We start from the raw sequence: 20220 nt of genomic DNA on the forward strand, positions 1-20220 counted from the left end.
GTCTCAGCGCGGTCGTCTCCTGGAGGTCCCCTGTCCCCCGTGGGGCTGGGAGGAGCATGGATCAGGGGAGTCTCAGCTTCCCCGATGGTGAAATGGGGTTAATGACAGTGCGGCAGGCAGGCCAGTTATCTGGGGGGCGGTGCATTTATTCCAGGGTCAGGCAAGTCACAGCCAGGCTTCTTGGGGTCACCCCAGTACCTCCTTCCACTTGCCTTTCTTGCGTCCCCCCAGGCCTTACTCCCTGCCCTTAAACTTCTGTCCCCGATGGCACCCAAGGGTGGTGTCCGACAGGTGATACCCTCTGTCCCTTCCCATCCCACTCTCCCCGCAGCCTGTGGCGAGGAGCTCCGTGGAAGCAGGGAGTCCGGAGCTGCGGTCCACGCCAGGTGGGCTTGGACATGACGGTTTCCTGCATGAGGCCAAGCCCGGGTTGGTCAAGAAACACCTCCATCTCTCTTATCAAGGCACTTTTACAAAGTCCTTCTTCCGGGTCCCTGCTCACTGGGCAACCTTCTGCTCGCTGTAGTCCCATGTGGCTCCAATATGGAGAGAAGTTGGTCAGAAAATCCCAGGCCCTTTCCAGCTCACCTGTTATAGGTTTAGCCGGTGGTTGTTCTGGGGGCCCGGTGGCTCCCCTGCAGCTGCTCCTGGGCTCCCTTGCCCACCTGGCCAAGGCATTCATTAAATGCTGTTCTCAATATAAATGAAAATTCCATGACTATGAGTCTCTGGGTGCATGGCTCACATAAGTCCATCCTCAGGGGCACCTCTTCCCACTTGGTCTTCGGAATCGGGGTGAGCCCAGGTCCAGTGTCCATGTCAGACTCCCCTCTGCCTCACACCCCATTTTCAGGTGATGCTACAGCAAAGGGACAGACCCATTGAAGCTGGGGGATGGTTCAGGCACAGACAGGTCACGGATGTCATCTACACTGAGGTTCTTAGGATTCAGGGGTTCCAGAAACTTTGATGGGAAAAAAAATATTTTTTAAAAAAATAATTTTATTATTATTTTAAGATTTTATTTATTTATTCATGAGAGAGAGAGAGAGAGGCAGAGACACAGGCAGAGGGAGAAGAAGCAGGCTCCATGCAGGGAGCCCAACGTGGGACTCGACCCGGGGTCTCCAGGATCAGGCCCTGGGCTGAAGGCAGCACTAAACCGCTGAGCCACCCGGGCTGCCCAACATCTTTATTTTCACAAACCTCCAATTGAATATAAAACTGGGAACTCTTGTCACCATTTAAAAAAAAAAGATCACAGATATTTTCATAGAACATTAATTATCACAGATTTTTCAAAATACTGCTCATGCTCATCACGACTTTGAAATTACAGTAGCTATGAGATGTGAGGCCTTGTTATTTAATGCACGAGAAGCACTTATTATAAAAATATTTTGATAATTGTGTCCTAGTCTAATTAGTCGTGTCTGTAATCCCAGGCCATGTGTTTCACTCATTTGAGAAGCTCAGAAGAAACCCCACGTTGCCAGCAGACGTCAGACATCAGGAGACCTGGAAGCCGCCACCACGGAGGATGCCCCCGCCTGTCCACCTGCTTCCAGAATTCTTCCGGGGGTAGCAAACGTGGTGGCTGCCGTGGTGGCCCAGTGGGTGGCTGGCCCTCCCGGTCCTCCTCGCCAGCAGAACCCACGTCTGTGACCAAGGACAGTGGCCCCGGAGAGGACGACTGCTGGCCGTCTAAGCACCTGAGCGCCCGGTTCTGGGCTGCGGGCCCGAGAAGCCTGCGGGTGGGGGTGCTCAGTGGAAAGGAGAGGAAGGAAAGAAGGGAAAGGGAAAGGGAAAGGGAAGGAGAAAGGCAGGCAGGCAGGAGGGAGGCAGGGAGAGGGAGAGAAGGAAGGAGGGAAAGCAAGGAGGAGGGCAGGGGGAAGGGGAGCCAACCTGGACAGGCAGCCTGGGGGGTGGAGGGGGGCAGTCAGGCAGAAAGCCGTACTTTTTGTTCCGACAGGGTCGAGCCCCAGGACTGACCCGGAACCCTGTCACCTTTAGACTCCTCGTTATACAGGACAGTAAATGTCTCTTTTCATTTAGGCTGCATGTAACTGAGATTTCTTACCCTCGACTCCGAGCTCTCCAAGAGTCTCCTGCAATTCGAGAGCGACGTGACGGCTCATCCTGCAAGTTCATCAGCGAGCCCACAGGGGCCACTCGGAGGTCTCACGAGGCGGCCCCCGGAGGGCCACCCCCTCCCCCAGCCTGGGCTCCAACAGGACCGAGGAGGCCAGCGCCTTTTGGAGGCCGTCTTTATTCTCATAACTGCGTTCAATGCGTTCAAGGTCGTCTGACCCCACCCCCACCCCAGGCCGCAGGTGTGACGTAGGGTGAGCACCACAACGGTCTATTTTGCAGCCCTGTCCCACTGACCCCAGGTCCCCAGGGGCTCAGGCAGGGGCTGCAGAGCCATCTCTCATTACTGTTTTGGGACGCTCTGGTCCTACAGTGTCTTGGAAACAATGTGTATCATCTGCAGCACACACGATACAGAAAATCAACTACCGACCCTTGTATTACCTTACCGGTAAACTGGTCAGGAATATTAGTAAGTTGGTCTAAGAAGGGAGTTTGCTTTTTTGCTTTTAGGGAGGTCCATGAACAGAAGAGATGATGAGATTTTATTTTTCTGGCGGAATATTTTTTAAGAGTGTGGAATGTACTGTAGAATCAAACAGCTGAGTCAGGTTACATATTTTGTTATAATCAATGTTGCACATCTGACCCTCTCCAGCTCCAGTCCAGGGCTCACAGAGCTCCCTTCCCCCTGTATCAGCTGAAACTCCTTCCAGAGCATTCCAGAGCCCACACCTGACTCTACTACCCAGGCTCGTCTCTGCAAAGCCCCCACTCAGAGCCTGCAGAGCACCCTGTCTTCTTGCTTGGCATGGAACATTCCCTCCCCTCCTAAGTCTTCAGGACTGTCAGGGCAATACAGAATTTCTCAACAAATACTGAATGAATAAACTTTTCCCTGATGCCAAAGCAGGAACCTCACACACACACACACACACACACACACACACACACACACTCCTAGGACTCTGAGGGACACTGCACAATTATGCTAAGATCTTTGTTTCTCAGATGGTAGGAAAACTGAGTTTTTGGTTGTCTCAGATAATGGGGAAAGAGGACGCAGAAATGTGGTCTCTGGAACATTAAGAAAAACTCATCTGGGCCAGCCTTTCCGGTGTGCCCCTCTCAGCACCCAGTCCCCATCCAAGAACAGGCCATTGTAGTGTTTTTGTGATGTACCTGCGGGGTATTTCAAAGGTAGGTATTTTCAAAGGCTGAGAATAAGGGGGAAGGGTCTCAGGCAGCTTCAGATGGCCCCAGAGAGCCCCAGAGAACTGGTAAACAAGCCTGTGGGTTTTATTTATTTTTTATTTTTTAAAGATTTTATTTATTTATTCTTGAAAGAGAGAGAGGCAGAGACACAGGCAGAGGGAGAAGCAGGCTCCATGCAGGGAGCCTGATGTGGGACTCGATCCCGGGTCTCCAGGATCAGGCCCTGGGCTGAAGGCGGCCCTAAACTGCTGAGCCACCTGGGCTGCCCGCCTGTGGGTTTTAAATACTATAAAAACTGTGAAAATGTTTGCCCCCTCGCCCCACCCCAATTCGGTGTGCAAGGCTCTGAGTGCCCAGGACTGACTCCAGGTGAGCACTCGGGAGTGGTGTGACCTTGAGCAGGTTAGCCCCTGCTCTTGAGGTTAAGGGCTTCAAGCCACAGCCTCTCAGGCCAGCTGTGAAAGGCACCCCATCACATCTTCTCTCAGGTTACCGCGAGCAGGACAACAGAACGAATCCCAGGGCTTGGCTCAGTGCCTGGCACATCATAAACACTCCACCGACGATAATGGTTATTACTACAAATAAGAATAAACACCACAAGGGCGCAGCAGTACTAAGCAAATGCTTTTAAAAGTGTGCTAAGAAATGGTCATTGAGCAGGGTCCCCAAAGAAGACAGGCCGTTTCTCAGACATGAGTCACCCCCCTCCAGTAAAGCCCAAGAATGACCGCAGCCACCGCCAGAGAGCGTTATCTATAAAGTATCTTCTCTTTATTTAAGTTAAACAATTTTCAAGGATGGTTTCCATCTATAAAATGGACAAAGTACAAGCTCTGTACAGCAGTTCTTTTTTAAAAATCAACTGGAAAAAAAATTACCAAACTATATTTTGAATTTGCAAAACATACTCACAGATACCATCATTTTAGCTTTTATGAAGACATAAGAAAGACCATCAGAGAGAAGAGGACTAACTTCGCCACGCTTTGCTCAAAGGGCTCTTGGGAAAGAATCTGTATTTGTAAAAACGGGAGTGAGAGGGTGGGATCGTCCCGATGACTAAGAAATAATGCAACCACAGTAAGTCACTTTGGCACACTGTTGTCTTGTAAACATAGCCCACCTCCAGGGAGCCCTCCCGGCCCACCTCTACTCACGAGGCCCGCACGGCCGGCCACCTCTGCCACCCCCACCCGCTCAGGGACGGGGAACAGCCCCAGAACAGGGGGGGTGGGGGGATCCTGATGGTACAAGCTCGGTGAGAGTTCTGGGTGGGGTGGGGGCGTGTGGGGGAAGGATTCATCAACAACCTGACTCGAATTGGTTTTACATCAAAGCCAGATTTGTTTGCTAGCAACGGGTATTTTTTGCTAATGCCTGCAGGAGCTCACAGGTGACAGGGTCCGATGATGGAACCCAGGTGCTGGGGCAGAATCACCAGTACCGAGACTGGTTCCCGTCCCACCTGCCCTCAGCAGCCTCGCACAGGGAGCTGGCGCTGTCCCCAAGGGCCTACCTGCAGTCCCGACAGCCTCTGAAGACAGTGCAGAGGTCAGCCATCTGTGGCTTCCCTGTGCATTGTGAGCACATCTGGTTGCTTGACAGAGGGCAGGAAGACGCAGGATGGTGGCCCAGCCACGCCTCTGTACCTAAGCCCAGTGTCCCAGGGCAAACACATGGGGCTTTTGCAGTGGAGGAAGAAAGACCAATAGTGTCCCCTTTCCTAGAAGAAAGGGACAGGGAAGAGAGTGGCACTTTGCAGAGTGTCAACCCAGCAGAATCTTCTAGGGCCACTTCTCACTCTGTGACCTCCAGGCCCTCCCCAAAGGGGCCTGAGGATGTGCATGTCTGACGCATGCCCCACCACGCAGCAGCTGTGGGTGGTCCCGGGGTGGCCTCTCTGATGCTGGGCATATGTGCGGGAGGGGTGGGTGAAGGCAGTGAGGGGAGAAGGCAGGAGGGAGCCATTCTGTAGGGGGCCAAGGGGGCTCTGCAGGCACCTTCCTGGGCATCCCTTCCTGCTACAGCTTTTAGTTCCTAACTGTCTTGTGGTTTATACGGACCCCTGCTTCCTAAAGCACAAGCCTCCTGTTTTGTGCCTGGAATCCTCCACGTCAACTGATTAGGCATCGTCTGGTGTCCCCCTCTCCTAACTCCGGGGCCCCATGACCAAAAGCAGGCACACAGGTCTGGGAGGGACAGTGTGGGCAGGCCAGATTCAGGCCGTCTTGCCAGCTCATGGGACACTCACGATTAGCCCGATGCCCGTCTAGGACAGCTTCCTACCCTCACCTATTGGAAGCTGTGGGGCTGGGTTCTTGTTTTTTTGCTTTTTCCCTAAGAGAAAAAAAATCTAATTTTAAAAGACCCAAAGTAATGTTTGTCAAAATAAGTAACCCATCCAGGTTTACAGATACTGAGGGCACAACAATGGATTCCGACACTTAGCAGCGACTCCCAAGCTGAAGCCCCCAGGGGCCCCCGCAGCACCTGCTCACTGATGGGGCTCCCAGGGGCCACGAGGCCACCTCCTCCCCGGGGGAGGGCCCGGTCCCCGTCCTTCCGGCTGTGAACTGCTTTGTGGGGAACTGACACGATGAGGACAACCTACAGAAACCATAAGGAACTGACCGTACATTCTTTCCTTATATATATTTATACTTAGTGTCCCACCATAGAAAAGTTCATATTCAAACAGAGCAAGTACATCACGTGGAAGAGGGGGCTGTGCTGGGAAGACAGCGGGGACGGAGGAGCGGGACGGGGGAAGAACAGAAATCTGCAAAATGACACGGTTCGGCGTCGTGGAAACCAGATGGGATTTCGATGGGATCGAAAATGGAGATTTCAAGAGTTCTCCTCGCGGTGACGTCGCAACTACACTCCCTGCCCCCTCCCCGCCCCTGCCCCCCTGCCCCCGCTGGTACGTGTTCGTGTTCGGCGGCTCCTCGGGCCCTCCCAGGGATCGCTGGGGCTTCGGTGGCGGCGGCGGCGGCCCTCGCTGCCTCCCACGGGACGAGGAGCGCGGTGTCCACCCGGGCCCTGGGCCTCGTGCAAGTTCTCCGACTTTCAGACCATGATGGAATACTGAGGTATATAGTTTCGCAGAAAGTTCAAGAAACATAATCAATAAGGTGATCACCCCACTCGGCCTGCTGCTGTGGGCGCCGGGCCGGCTCGGCCTCGGGGCGCTCCTAGGGCTGCAGGTTGAGCGTGAACTTCCACTGCTGGGACAGGGCGGGGCCGCACACCTCCACGCTCAGGCCCCCGTTCTTGGCTGCGCGGCTGTCCAGGCACAGGTTGCTGCCCACGTGCCGCAGCTTGGAGTTGCCCTCGATCTGCTCCCATTTCTGCAGGAGACAGGACAGTCAGTGCCTTACGATCAGAGCCCACACCAAACACCAAACAGCCCACACGAAACACATCGTTTGCAGGGTCTTCTAGCTACGTTACAGATAGACAAACAAAAAAATCCAAGTATTTTTTTGGGGGTGAGGTGGGGGTGGATCTCTGATCATAATGGAGGAATTACCAACTGTCCCAAGACAAAGCAGCCCAGGGGTGGTTCAGCATCCAGGAAGGAAACCTACGCTCTCTGCCTTGGTCTGCAACTCAAAACCTCTGTGCTGGGCCTGCTGAGGATGGCTTCTCCCACCCCACCACCCCCCTTCCCTGGCTGTCCCCGCAGCCAAGGACCAGTGCTCTGGACACCTGGCCATTCTGAGTGATTAACGCAAGGACCTGAGGTAGGGAGCTTCCAGTAGGGAATTTGCATTCATCCACAAGAAGGCCTCCTCTGAGGATATTTCACCATAAAGAAGGAGCCCCAAGAAGCTGAGCCAGAAAGAGGACCCCAATCCCACCCCTGGCTACGGAAGGTAGCCCTGCCCAGAGGCCGTGGCCTGGGCACCTCCGTGCTCCCACTGAGGGCCTTATGCGCAATTAAAGCAGGGGAATGGGTACGAGATGCTTGAGTGGACAGGATGTCATGCTGAAGGACCCGTTTCTAATAATGTCTGTTTTCTCTACTAGTCTGTGAGCTCTTCAATGGGGGTGTGACAAACCTGTCTCAGCCACTCCAAGGGCCCCCAGTGCTCTGCATGGCAGGGACCAAGCAATACTTGCTGAGTTCCAAATGTGACATTTGCATGCTTTTTTTTTTTTTTCTTTTTTTTTCTTTTTAAATATTTTATTTATTTATTCATGAGAGACACACAGAGAGAGGCAGAAACACAGGCAGAGGGAGAAGCAGGCTCCCTGTGGGGAGCCCAATGCGGGACACTATCTCAGGACCCCAGGATCACAACCTGAGCTGAAGGCAGACGCTCAACCACTGAGCCACCCAGGTGCCCCTCAAATGTGATACTTGTAAAGCACAGGGTGTAGCATCTTCTTATTTGAGTGTGTACATCCTCCCTCCACCAAGACCAACCCACTAACCTCAAACAACCAGCTAACCAAACTCAACCAGTCAACCAACCAGCCAACTCACCAATCAACTAATCAACCAACCAAACAAGAAAGAAAACAGCCCACAGGCTAGCCTAAAAGAAATCTGAGGTCCCCTCACCTTGTTGTTTACCCCTACGTAAAAATTTCTGATGTTTGTTCTTTAAAAGAAAAAACGATCACACTTTTTTTCCCCCAAAAGCTCTCCCTTCATTAATATAGTCTGTGATTCTAATTAATTTTTTACGCTGTGTGCACTAAAGCTCCTTTCCGTATTTTTGCAAATCCTTTTGACACCGTGGAATTGAATTCTCTTCCTCCTGCCTCCCCTTCCCCTCTGACTCTGCAAATGCACACACAACACGAACACACAGACGTGCCTGGAAACCAAATAGCCCAACTGGCAAGACGGTGTAGTTTCAAGATAAAATTAGTGGAGGAGCCTCCTCTCAGAGGGCAAATGGATGAGGTGGGGAAAGAGGTAGAGCGAGGCAGACAGGAACCCAGCACCTCCAGGACTGGCTTGTGCACAAGAAGAGGATGCTAAGATGTATCAAGGCCCCTATGATACTCACACCATCTCTAACCTGGAGTTTCTGCCAACAGTGAAATTCAGTGCAATCAGATGAGCAGTGGGGAGGTCACAGCTACCTGCCCATCATGGCCTCCTTTCTGGCTCCCTGGCTGTCAATCATCCCTCCATTGTCATGTAAAGTGTGTATGCGCTGCCAACATCCCGGTGTCACTCTGAGCGGCCAGAAATCAGGCTTGACAAAGAATGTGGAATGAATGGAATCTGATTCCCTTCTCTGGAGGGGCTGTGCCTGTCATGTGTCAAAGCTTCAGCTAAATGAGAGGTCTTTAAAAAAAATAACCCAACTCCAGCTCTGTCTCTGGAAGGCAGTGTCGTCAGCCCAGAATCATGGGTCAGATTTCTAGGACATGGAGGCTCTAGCGAAACAGCCCCCACACGGCTCTCCACTGGGTGAAATCTCGGGGTCAGACAAGCTGTTTGCAGGACATTTCCAGCCCATGGTGTGAGCCTTGGGGGCATCATTATGCTTTCCAAGACTTGGGAGTCGCACCAGGAACAGCTGTTAGCTCTGAAATTAGGTGAGGTCCTACTGAACTCCTCCAGATGTTAAGCATCCATCAGAAGCCAGGCTGGGGTTCTGCAGCATGGGGAATGAGGGGCACCCCGCAAGCAGGCCAGGGATGGACAGATGCAAGCATTTCCCTGGCAACTGGGATCTAGGCAAGGGACCTGGTCCTGGCAGGTGACATTGGAGAGATGCGCTGACTCTATGGGTCTCAGCCTCCTCTTTTGTGAAATCTGTGTTGGACTAGAAGCCCACTGAGGCTCCTGGCTCTGGAAGGCTCCATGTCTCAGTTTCCCTACACCCACCTATCTCATATAAAAAGGGATTGTACGAAGACAAGACAGGGCTCCATGTGTTGGCACATTGGAAGTTCCTCTCGTTGGCTGCATCTCTGACACTAGTCATTACCCCATGGCTCAAGAAAAGGCATGTCTCCAAGCTACCACCAGGGAGCATGTCAGAGAAAATCAGCTTCAAAGGTTAAAAACAATCTGAACTGTTTGGAAAAAGTAATATATTCAGATAGACACTTAGAAGAGTATGTGTGTGTGTAGAAGGTCTCATCAATTCGACCTTACTCGTTTAGCATTTTTAGAAACTTAAAAAGTAAAAATATTTAACGGATAAATAAGAACATGCAACTGTTCTTTAAAATATCTGGTGGCGTGGGATGAGAACGTCATCAGAAATAAGCAACATCAGACAGCTGACTTGAGAAATAAAAGTGTGTGTGTGTGTGTGTGTGTGTGTGTGTTTAAAGGTGTGTTTATAGGCCTTTTCTTCAGGGCTGTGGGTTTACTAGCACACCAAAATGAAACAGAATGAAAGCACCTCCCCCTTTGGTGACGTTGTTACAAACCTCACTTTGTTTCCTAGTACTTATCTGCAGGTCAGTGTTTCACTAACTTCTCGGTGGGCTCTGAGCCTGGACTGTGTTCTCCACGTGGCGTGGCTGGCCACTGCTGCACACCCTGCCCAGTCCTTCCGGCTGTCCCTCTCTACTCCCTGGCCTGAGGTCTGTGCCTCCACATGTGGGGGTCTGAGGAGCCAGAAAGTGATGGGGTTCCAGTCATCACAGCCAGCACTCAGACATACACACGCACAGCCACCAGCACCCACCTCTCTCCCGGGCTCACTGACATCACCAGACAAATCTCTCAGGAGGCCCACATACAAGAGGCTGTGACAAAGATGCTTCTGAAAAAGGGACCAGCAGCACTGCTCATCTGGCACGGCACAGGGAACAGGAAATGACCTGTAGGTCGGGAGCCCCTACTGCAGTGCCCAGCCTAGGGAAGGTGTTTATAGACCTTCTCAGGAGCTGGACATACAGATACAGCCCCTTCCTTTTCAATCTGGTTAGAGGGTGAGGCACAAATATAAAGGGATTAAGCAAGAAGTTATGGAAAGGGGTGCCTGAGTGGCTCGATCAGTGGGGTCTCTGACTCTTGATTTTGGCTTGAGTCACGATCCTGTGGTCCTGGGACCAAGCCCCATGTTGGGCTCTATGCTCAGCAGGGTGTCTGCTTAGGGTTTCTCTCTCTCCCTTTCTCTCGCCTCTCCTGTTGCTTTTTGCACTCTCTCTCTCGCTTTAAAATAAATGTTAAAAAAAAAAAGTTATGGAAAGACATAACCTGGGATGGGTGAACTCAAGGTGGAGCAGCTCAGAGGAGGCAGAGGGCAGAAGGCATGCTGCCCAGAGCCTGTGCACCTGGGAGACAGGGAAGCCTCCTGAGCCCTCGCACCCCACACCTTGCATACAAACACCCCACGTTCACCCAGCATGGGATTCAGGGAGTGCTTGCTAATGCCAGGAGCTCCCCAGCAGGGTGGGAGACGGTGGAGAGCAGGGGCGAGCTCTGACAGGGCGGCTGGACATCGCTAACCAGGGCAGGCAATCTACTTGGGGTGCACGCTGCCGCCGAGGTCATGGAGGGTGCACAGGAAGGCCGGGCCCAGGCGTGCAGGCGCCCTACCTGTCTGGTGTCATTCTCTCGGCAGCCCTGCAGCTTTATGACTGAGCCGGGCGCCCGGTCCACCACCGTCAGGCACAAGTCCATGTGCTTCACCGACTTCTCCTTTGTCAAGGCCCATTCCTGGAACATAAAACAGGAGGTCAGGGACATGCCACATGCAGGGCTCGGAAGTGACGGGGCCCTGAGAGGGAACCGGCCATGCTGCGGAGTGCAGATCCGGACGGAGCTCCTGAGCCAATGGTGCCCCCGACACATGACCTTCTGCCAAAGGGCAAAGCCACAACTGGCACCTCCCAGCGTACCACTGGGTTGACTGGCTGATGTGGCAAAAGGGCTTTGAGAACATGAGTAACTAAGACAAACAGTATCCATGATTTTAGCCCCAGACACAAAGCGAAGTGCTACATCCAGCTTTCTACCACGGAAGGTGAGCTGGAAACAGGGTGGCTTGTGCATGGTTCCCATGGGATGGACAGTTCAGGGCCAACTTTTCCATCCACACTATTTTGCAAAGACCCTGTCCCCCAGCAGGTGTGGTTTGGAAACCACCTTTGTGAACGTGGATTGTAACATATGAACACGATAAATTATACATGGTCTATTTAAGCAAAATACATGATGTGCAGCCTCACCACTGAGCCGTGAGTTGAATTGCTGATGCTCACGAAGGTCTGAGATCCCTAGGGATGGATCTGTATATTTACACACACACCTCTCACAGCTAACACCGCGCACCTATGTGTTGGGTACCACTGCACGCTCCAGGAGAGGGGCTTCTATTACCCTCACTTTACAGATTGGAACACCAAGCCAGAGGATGCTAAAATAATTTGCTCATGATTTTTACAAATAGAAACACACACACACACACACACACACACACACACACCCCTTAAGGGCTGAGAGTACAACCATTTATTCTGAGTGCTAATTAAGACTGTCTAAAAGGGCAAGAGGCCAGAGAATGGAGAGGATGGGTGAGCGTGGCCCCAGGCAGAAGGTTCTGGGCAGGGCCACGAGTGTGACAAGAGGAGGGATTTCCGACCTTCACTGTAGGATCTGACCTCTCCAAGGAGGCGATACCCAAGTGAGACCTCGGGATCCAGAAGCAGCCAGGCATCTTCCAACCCAGAATAGCACTGGGACACACTCCTACCACCGCATCCCCCTCTGCTATCTGTGCAGGAAAACTGCTACGACTGAGCCATTCTTCCAGTAACAGTACAGTGCTCCCTGCAGGCCTCGGGCACTCCCAGGCCTGGGTCTGGGGCAGTGAAGGGCCTCACACCAGGCTGGCTCTCCAGCGGAAGAATGACTAACTCGTGAATACACTTATATATAACTTTAGGTGCTATTAAGTGCTATAGAGAGATTACTTTTCTTTTTTTCTGTTTTCAGGGGATGGAGATAAGGGAGGGAAAAATGATCTTTTCATTCATTCATTCACTCATTCATTGATTTATAAATGATCTTTTAAAGAGGCTTCCCTATTCGGTACTTCGGTCACCTTGGAACAAACGGTCTGTCCCAGACAGGCAGCCCACCTAGGAAATGGAAGCCTGTTCCCAGCTTCCTCCTCTCCTACAGGGAGGCAGACTGGAGCCAGTCCCCTCACCTTCCTTGGCTTCAATGTTTTCACTTTTATTGAGTGTTTCTCAAAGTGTGCTCCAGGAGGGATTCTATGAAAAGCTAGTTTCAGGTCAAATAAGTTTGGGAAACAGTTTGGGCCATGTTTCTTTCATGTTTCTTTTTGCAAAGTCACAAAGAAGCTCTTAAAGGCTCTGGAAGCCTGAGAATAGAAGAACCTGCTTAGGCTGTTTTCCTTAGTGTCTTTCAAACTTCAGAGCACAGAGCCCTGTTCCCACCTGTCCCCATCAGCAGCTCCTGGCAGTGAGCACTGCAGAGCATTCTCCGGGAAGGGCCACAAGCCTCCCCCGAGGGTTGATTCCAACCTTGCATGCTGTCCTTGCATGCTGTCGCTCCTCAGCCAGGGCTTCCGAAGGGCCAACAGGTCCTCAGCATCACCTGTGCTTCAGGGCAGCATTCAGGGTCAAAAGGTCCTAGGAAGGAGCGCCTGCACCCCGCCTTTCATTCATTCATCATGCCCCCACTCGTGGGTAAGATTCTAGATACTTCTTTGGAAGCAAGTGTTGAACGATGTTGGAAGGGTTGCAGATACCCAGTGAAAGCTCACGTATGGATGTTTCTACCACCTTCTTGCTATTGTGTGCTTAATTATTTTAAAGCAGACTTTACACTGAATTCCAGAAAACCTAATTCAGCTGTGCAAACAACAGAGCTGGCTGCCACTTTGTTCTTCTGTTGCATTTCAATGATCTGAATTTGTAAAATAAAGTTCATAAATATTTAAGAATTGCTTTTTTGAGCTGCCACTCTTAAAAAAGCACGGCCATTAATTTTCCCATTTCCTGTGTGTCTGCTGAGGCTCAACCAGAAACCAGATAACAAACCTTACTCGTCCAGAGCATGGGATCCTGTTTTCAGTTAGGAAATATTATTTATCCTCTCATTCCTCACCCGTGTGGCACACCACTCAAAAAAGCATCGCTTTCCATCAGTTCAGATGGGACTTACTCATGGCAGGGTTATGAGTCGGGACATCTGCAAGTGGCAAGCGTGAGCTCTGGCTTCCTGCTGCCTCCAGAACCACGCTTCCCCATATGGTGGCCACTATTGACCTTGATTAAGTCAAACAGAATGAACACCTGACATCCTCAGCCACACCCTGAGGGCTCTGTAGCCACATGTGGTTGGTGGGAACTATATAGGATGGTGTACATCTAGAACATTCTCATCATACAAAGCACAACTGGGTGGTGCTGCTCTAGAAGGCAGCTCTCTGGGCCACAGGCTGGTCCAGGAGGAGGGTGTTCCCAGGTTGTAGATGACCGTACACTACGTTGTCATGCTGCCTGTCACCCACTCATGTGGTCTCTCCTTCTAGAAAACTCTTATTGTGCAGCTGCTTGTTTAGGGTCACCCACCTCGGGAGCCATCACAAACCCCCATGCTCTGCTACCCCAGGCCTGTGAAATCAGGCTTTCTGGGCAGGAGACCCATCCCCAGAATTTCCTAATAAGCTCTTGGGGTGATTCCAGCACAAAATCATGGGAGGAATGCTCAGATCAAGTAGAAACCTGCTCCCTGGACAGGCAGGGCTATGTCCTCCTGTCTAGGATCTCCGAGGGCACCACACCTAGCCCAGTGGGCACTCAGCAGATACCTGCTGGAAGGAAGGAAAGTCCCGCTCTGCCCCACATCATTGTGAGAACAGCAACGGTCTCATAACAGAAGGGGAAAATAGTGGGAACGGAGTGCTCTGCACCTGCTGTCATGTCTGTTCTTCATGACAGCCCCACACAGCACTGGAACAGGCCAACATCTGGGCTGGGCCACGGCACAGCAGTGTCACCCATGCACCCAGCTAGGGGGCGCTTACCAGTTTCTTACACAATGAAGAACGTGATGCAGGACACTCATGAGCAGCCAAGTGGACAGGGATGCGGGAGAAGTCTGGGAGGCCCAGAGCATGAGAGCTTCCTTCCCTGTGGACTCGGGGTGCCCCTCCCTCCCCACACTGGGAGGCACAAACCCAGAAGCTCCCCGAACGTGTCTGGGTGGCCTCCTCCACTGTCCCAATCTACTTTCTCCCCGCCAAATGGCATCCTGAGGGCAGCTCGTCATCAGTGAGCTCCAGTGCCTATAACTAGGGGACTGAACCAGGCTACTTTGAGACCGGGAGTGGGGGAGGCTATTCAAAATTGCACAGGAAACAGGTGTAAACCAGCAATGTGCCAGGCAGGCCAGGACAGTCAGCCTCCCTGTGGGCTTGCAGAGGAGTGGTGGTCGGCTCAGACCAACTTGCAGGCAGGATCTGGGGGATCCAGAGCCACAGCCACCAGCCATCATAGGTGGTGGTGGCCACACAGGCCATGGCAGCCTGCTGCCCAGCAGCCACCAGCTTTGGTTAATCGGCTGTGGGGTAAAAGGTGCCCTCCCCTCCTAAGACCATGCTGAGTGGGTGAGAGCCAAGCACAGGGCCCAAGACAGAAGCAGGTGCCTGAGACACGGAGAAGGCGGGGTGTGGAGCAACGGAAAATCCTTCACTCGCAGCCATGGTACTTACTTTTCAAATGCTCTACAGAGTAAGGCTTCTCACGGCCCAGTAGAGCGGCTACAATATAAGGGACTGACCCCTTTAACTATCACCGAATCACCAGAACATTGCAAACGTGACAGAGGGAATCCCCAGTGATTCAATGGGGAGACGCGTGAGTCCAACTTGGCATTACAAGTCCAGCGATATAGATGGTGGATAACGTGGGCCACATGTCCTCTGCTGTGTACCATGCAGGGGGAAGGTGCACTTCACCCAGCTGCATATGCATGAGCCAAATTTCTGAATTTTTGCTGTGAAGACCAGAAGCACCCTCATGCTTACCAGAGGCACGACCTTTCTGAAGCACCACCTTGCTGACAAAGATTCAACTGAGCTTCTGGAGAATCGTTAGATCCAAGAAGCTTGTCTTCCCCAAGCTTAACTTTTTGGAAGGCAACATTTTAGTATTTCCATTCTGGCTATGGAGTCCTCCCTCCCTCCTGTCCCCATCTCTGCCTGCCTCATCTTCCCCCCCTACTCTCCTTCCTTCTCTCCTTACAGCTCTTCCACCTGACTCCTAACATCTATGGGGTCTGGGAAAGAGTACGAATGGGGACCCACATATCATAGGTTGAAATACTCGAAATCCACAAATCTGGCTGCACCCAGGGCTGGATCTGTGCTCACCCAAAGCTCCCAGTCTGTCCTTGGGGCATCTGCAGGAGCCAGGGGCTGTGCCTGCAGGACAAAGGTGAGACCCCAGGAGCCCGAGTGTGGCATGTGTGTGCTGGACCGGCCCTGGCTGCCACCTGAAGCTGGCTCTCCCTCCCTTGTCTAGTTTAGGACATCTGGATCGGTCCAAGCAACTGCTAAAATGACATTACCAAGCGAAGAGAGGAGGTAAAGCATTTGGGGATTGCAGTCTGCCAAGGTACTCCTTGGGGGGACTTGGAAACCAACTCTTTTAAAAATACTTCTATTTAAAGAAGGTTCTGGGATCAATAAATCTGAGATACACTGAGTTAACCCCCTCCCAGCACCCCCACCATTTAAACTGCAGGTCCTCTTAGAGCTTGGCATTTTTTTCAAAGAGATGAGAGTACCTAGCATTACCCAAACTTTTTTGTGTACACAGCCCACATTTTACCAAATGCTTATTATTTTCTTCTGGGAAAACTGCTTTCTAGAACATTGTCATCTGGAACATGTAGGCCTACAGGCTGTCACTTCTCTGTCTTGTTTTCAGTAAGGACAGAAGGTGATGGGAGTTTAGGCTTCCAGGACAAGTTGTGTGTGTCAGCCTGTCACTGTCCAGGACAAGTGACGACTAATATTTTCTATCTAACCCACTGTTATCTTATAGGCAGGGACCGATATGACTTTGGCAGCAGCCATAGGGGCTGTGGTTAAGCACCAATTAAACCAGCCAGGAGGCTGGTGCTTACAAGCATGCTCGAAGACCAGACACAGATGCAGACATAGGACAGGTGCTTTGGGGTGAGCACACACCACAGGGATGAGAGAGGTGACAGGAAGACGAGGAAGAGGAAGAAGAGGAGCAGATAAAGGTCACAAGTGCTATGGCCCTGCCTTGACAACGGATGTTGGATGTCAATGTGAAGTACTATCCCCTTCATTGCTGCAGCAGGGCCTGGCCCGAGGCTGATGACAAAGTCTGGGGCATCCCACCTGATCCTGCAGCCGCAGGTGGGTGACCAGCAGGGGCCAGGGGCTACTTCAGACATCTTGGGTCAACGGACAAAGGCAGCAGTTGAGACTTGTAAGCTCAGAGCCCTTTTCTGTTCTCTCTGGGCCTCCAGGTGCTTGAGACCCTCACACACATACCTGGTTGCCCCCTGCATTGTGACACTCATAGACTCCAACGACACCATCAGCAAAATGTCCCAAAGTGTCCAGGCAGTTGGTTCCCTGCTGCAAGGCCCCAAAAGCTATATCCTGGTGGTCAGGGACCCTGGAAAGCAAGGGGAGAAACATCTGCTTGATTCTGCAGGCTGCACACCCCCGTGCTCAGTGATTGTCTCAGGCAGCAGGAACCACGGGAGGAGGCCTACTCCCCTGGCTCATAACCTTCCTCCCACAGGCGGGCTGTGTCAGCCAGGCAGCTTTTCTCACAAGCCCTGGATTGCTAACCCTAAGTGAAGACTTCAAGTTGGAGAAGGATTCTTTCTATCCCATTACCAGGGAAATATTTCTGGAAAGGAAAAGCTCCTCTATTCTTCAATCTTAGGCTGCCTAGAAACTCTTTAGAAAAGCAATTCATAAGGTCAGGTCTTGTTGCCTTGAACTTCCCAGGAGACTTAAGATCTGACCTTTACCTAGTGGAAGGGAGAGCTTGAGTGGCTTTGTCAGGCGGCTGAGACAAACAGAAACAGGGCACGGTGGCTGGGGGCAACATGCCTTAGGATTTGACCCAAAACTGTGCCTGGCCTGGGCCTGTGTCACCTCTCAGACTCCCACTCTCTCTAAACCTCAAACCCCTCTTCTGCACAGCACCTGTGAACAGGTCTGTTGCAAGTATCACAGAAAACATTTCACTGTAAGCACGTAGAGCCCAGTGCCTGGCATATAGCAAGCACCCAGTAAACAGTAGTGCTTATTACAGACACAATACGAATATTAAGTTGGTGTTTCCCTTCCTTATCTGGCATGGATGTGGGGAAGCAGATTCACCTGCTGGTGTGGTGCTCAATGCTTTACATATGGTCTTAAGTGGCACAGGCCCGATGTCACTCCAAATCATGGGTGTCCTCAGGGTGAAACTGCATTTAATGTCACTCGGCCTGGCATCATCACCCACCAAGTCACAGACAACTGTGACAGCAAAAGCAGAGTACGCATCATTTCAGGGCAACAATGCATTGGTGTGAAGCCCCTCACTGGCTAGGAGGGGGATAATGACCGGAGGCTTCCCATGGGTGAAGCCCCCATGGCTTTCTCAGGCCTCAGCGAAAGCCATCCTTCATGGAGGCGGCCAGAGGGAGGAGAACATTCTGAGGTCCCTGCTCTCTGGGGTGGGGTAGGGGTGTGTGGCATGATGTTGTGCATTACTTCCCCAAGCACAGGAAACAGTTCCAGAGGGCGATGTAAGTGAATAGCAGCGATGAGGCAAAGCCACATTATCTAACTCTCAAACAAATCTCTGTGACAAGGGCTCTGAAGGAGCCGTTAGCACAAAAGATAATGGGCGTGACTCTTGAATTCACTGTCCCTGCACTGGAGATAGGGGACTCGCTGTGCGATGCTCTGGGAATATTCACAATAAGGAATGTGCCACATTAAAGCAAAACCTGTCTGGCAATCCCGTTATGAAGATGAAGTTCAGATGGATCCCGAAACCCGCAGACCTGCAGGCCCTCTGATTAGGGTCTCAGTGCTCCCTTAGGATGTGGAGCTCTCATTAATTTAAGACGAAATGCTGGGTATAGAGAGAAGACTCAGAAGAGTATTTCTGCCATCAGTGAGTCTGCGGGTGGGAAGCAGGGTACCGGTGTTATTACTTCCATGTCACACGTGGAAGAACAAGCCTGGAGGGGGAGGCGCTGCTGCAGGCAGGGTCCCGGGCTCTGGACCTCTGCTGGGCGCTGCCATCTGTTCACCAGCCCACAGGAGGGGCAGCGGCATCCTCGCAGCAGAAGCAAGGTGGGGAGTGGATTTATTCTTTGGCCTCTGCCAGGACCAGCACTAACCTTGGCTCTGGACACTTGCTCTCTAGGGCAAGATGAACAACGTGGGTGAGGCTCTAGGAGCCAGAACAGGGAGGCTGGGGAGAGGCACCTGCTGGGCAGAGGGTGCCCAAAGTGCACACCGGGGGGGGGGCCAACTTACAGAGCTGGTGACACAACAGACCTTGGTCACTTAGCCCCTGTCCTCTCCCAATAGGGCAGGAGGTAAATGAGGTGACACCCGGGACTGTTTCCACCTCTGTGGAGAATGGGAAGGTCACTTGGCAGGAGGCTGCTGTTCAGGGTGCGTGTTTGCATTATCAGGGTGCCTTGGGACAACTGCAGGGTGAGGAAACCGGGACCCCAGCTCCTGGCTTCTTGCCTGAGGTGCAACCTTCCTTGACTTCTTTACCTCTTGGGACCTCACTGCCTCTCTGACATCCGTTGAGCCCTTTGATCCCCAGTGGCTTACCTTAGTTCTGGGTAGACATTTTCCAGGTACCACTTGAAAGGCTTGCAGCTAAGTTTCTTCCTAAGCTCCAATCGGCTCTGAATACTGGAGGAGAGGGAAACAAGATTCCTTTACCAGCTTTAAGAACGGACAAGTTCCTTACATCAAATCTGAAAAACTGCTGATGAGAAAGGGTTGGGCCGGGTAGTGGAGTGGGGCCCGTCCACACTCCTGCCCCCACACCCTCGTCCCACCTCCCATACGCCTCCTGCCTCGGGCCCTCGGCCAGCCTTGAGCAGAGGCCCCTGCTTTGATACCCGGGCAACCGTCCTGGACTCCGGGAGGCAGAATGGTTCATGGGGTGTGGGCTGACCACAGGCTCCCCCCACCTCCAATGATCCTGAGCAAAGCAGCATGAGAGGGCTCAAGTGACACTTACTTTCCATAAGGAACATTTCTGGCAGAAGGCACCGCTGCGTAATAGAAATTTTTGTATTCATCCATCCAGACCTCTGCTGCCCGGCGGGTGTTACTAGAAACAAAATAAATCTCCTTGAGCTGTGATTTGCTTCCTGGCCATCAGCATCACTTCGTTTGTACTTGTCTGCATGGAGGGCTACTAAGGAAGGTCCTCTGAGGAGGGCTGGCAGCTATGGCAGTGATGCAGAGAGCGGGCTGTCCCCCTCAGCACCCATACCCATGTCTGCACGTAGCTGGCATTCAGTGGGTGCTTCCTGAACCAATAGAACTCGCTTTCTTGTCTTTCACGGAAACAAATTGCCAAAGAACAAAAGTCAGAGTTAGAACTGAAGCACAGGCAGGTACTGGAAGAGACAGGGGCTGGGCCAGCAAGAAGGACACAGAGCGTCACTGCAATAGCCTGCATGACGTATGCACAGATGGCTGGCACCAGGGTGTATAGCCCAGAAACCCTTGGCCTCTGTGCCCTGTCTCATCGCAGCTGTAACGCTACTAGATAATTCTGTGGAAAAGTTAAAAAGACATAAGAATTACTATTCAAAAGACTTTTTTCCCCCTGCAGACTTGAGCTGAGAGAGTGTCCTGTTTGGACAAGGAATAACAGTGCGAAGGGGAGAGCTTTATGGCCCACATCGGGGGCTCCCACTAATGA

At 52.1% G+C, this 20220-nt stretch overlaps 1 protein-coding gene across 3 annotated transcripts in view; it reads right to left on the bottom strand.

Annotated features, from left to right (window-relative positions):
• Positions 1 to 4058: 4058 nt before the first annotated feature.
• Positions 4059 to 20220, bottom strand: part of GALNT2 (polypeptide N-acetylgalactosaminyltransferase 2) — a 191064-nt gene continuing 174902 nt past the window's right edge. For all 3 annotated transcript variants that reach the window (XM_025448668.3, XM_025448669.3, XM_035715534.2), the window contains exons 12-16: positions 19528 to 19620; positions 19110 to 19193; positions 16800 to 16926; positions 10835 to 10954; positions 4059 to 6659 (exon numbers count right to left, since the gene is read on the bottom strand). In XM_025448668.3, the coding sequence (XP_025304453.1) occupies positions 6504 to 6659; positions 10835 to 10954; positions 16800 to 16926; positions 19110 to 19193; positions 19528 to 19620 (580 nt within the window). In that variant the 3' untranslated portion in view covers positions 4059 to 6503. The remainder of the gene's footprint in view (positions 6660 to 10834; positions 10955 to 16799; positions 16927 to 19109; positions 19194 to 19527; positions 19621 to 20220) is intronic.

Source organism: Canis lupus, chromosome 4, assembly GCF_003254725.2.
Source record: "Canis lupus dingo isolate Sandy chromosome 4, ASM325472v2, whole genome shotgun sequence".
Classification (NCBI taxonomy): domain Eukaryota; kingdom Metazoa; phylum Chordata; class Mammalia; order Carnivora; family Canidae; genus Canis; species Canis lupus.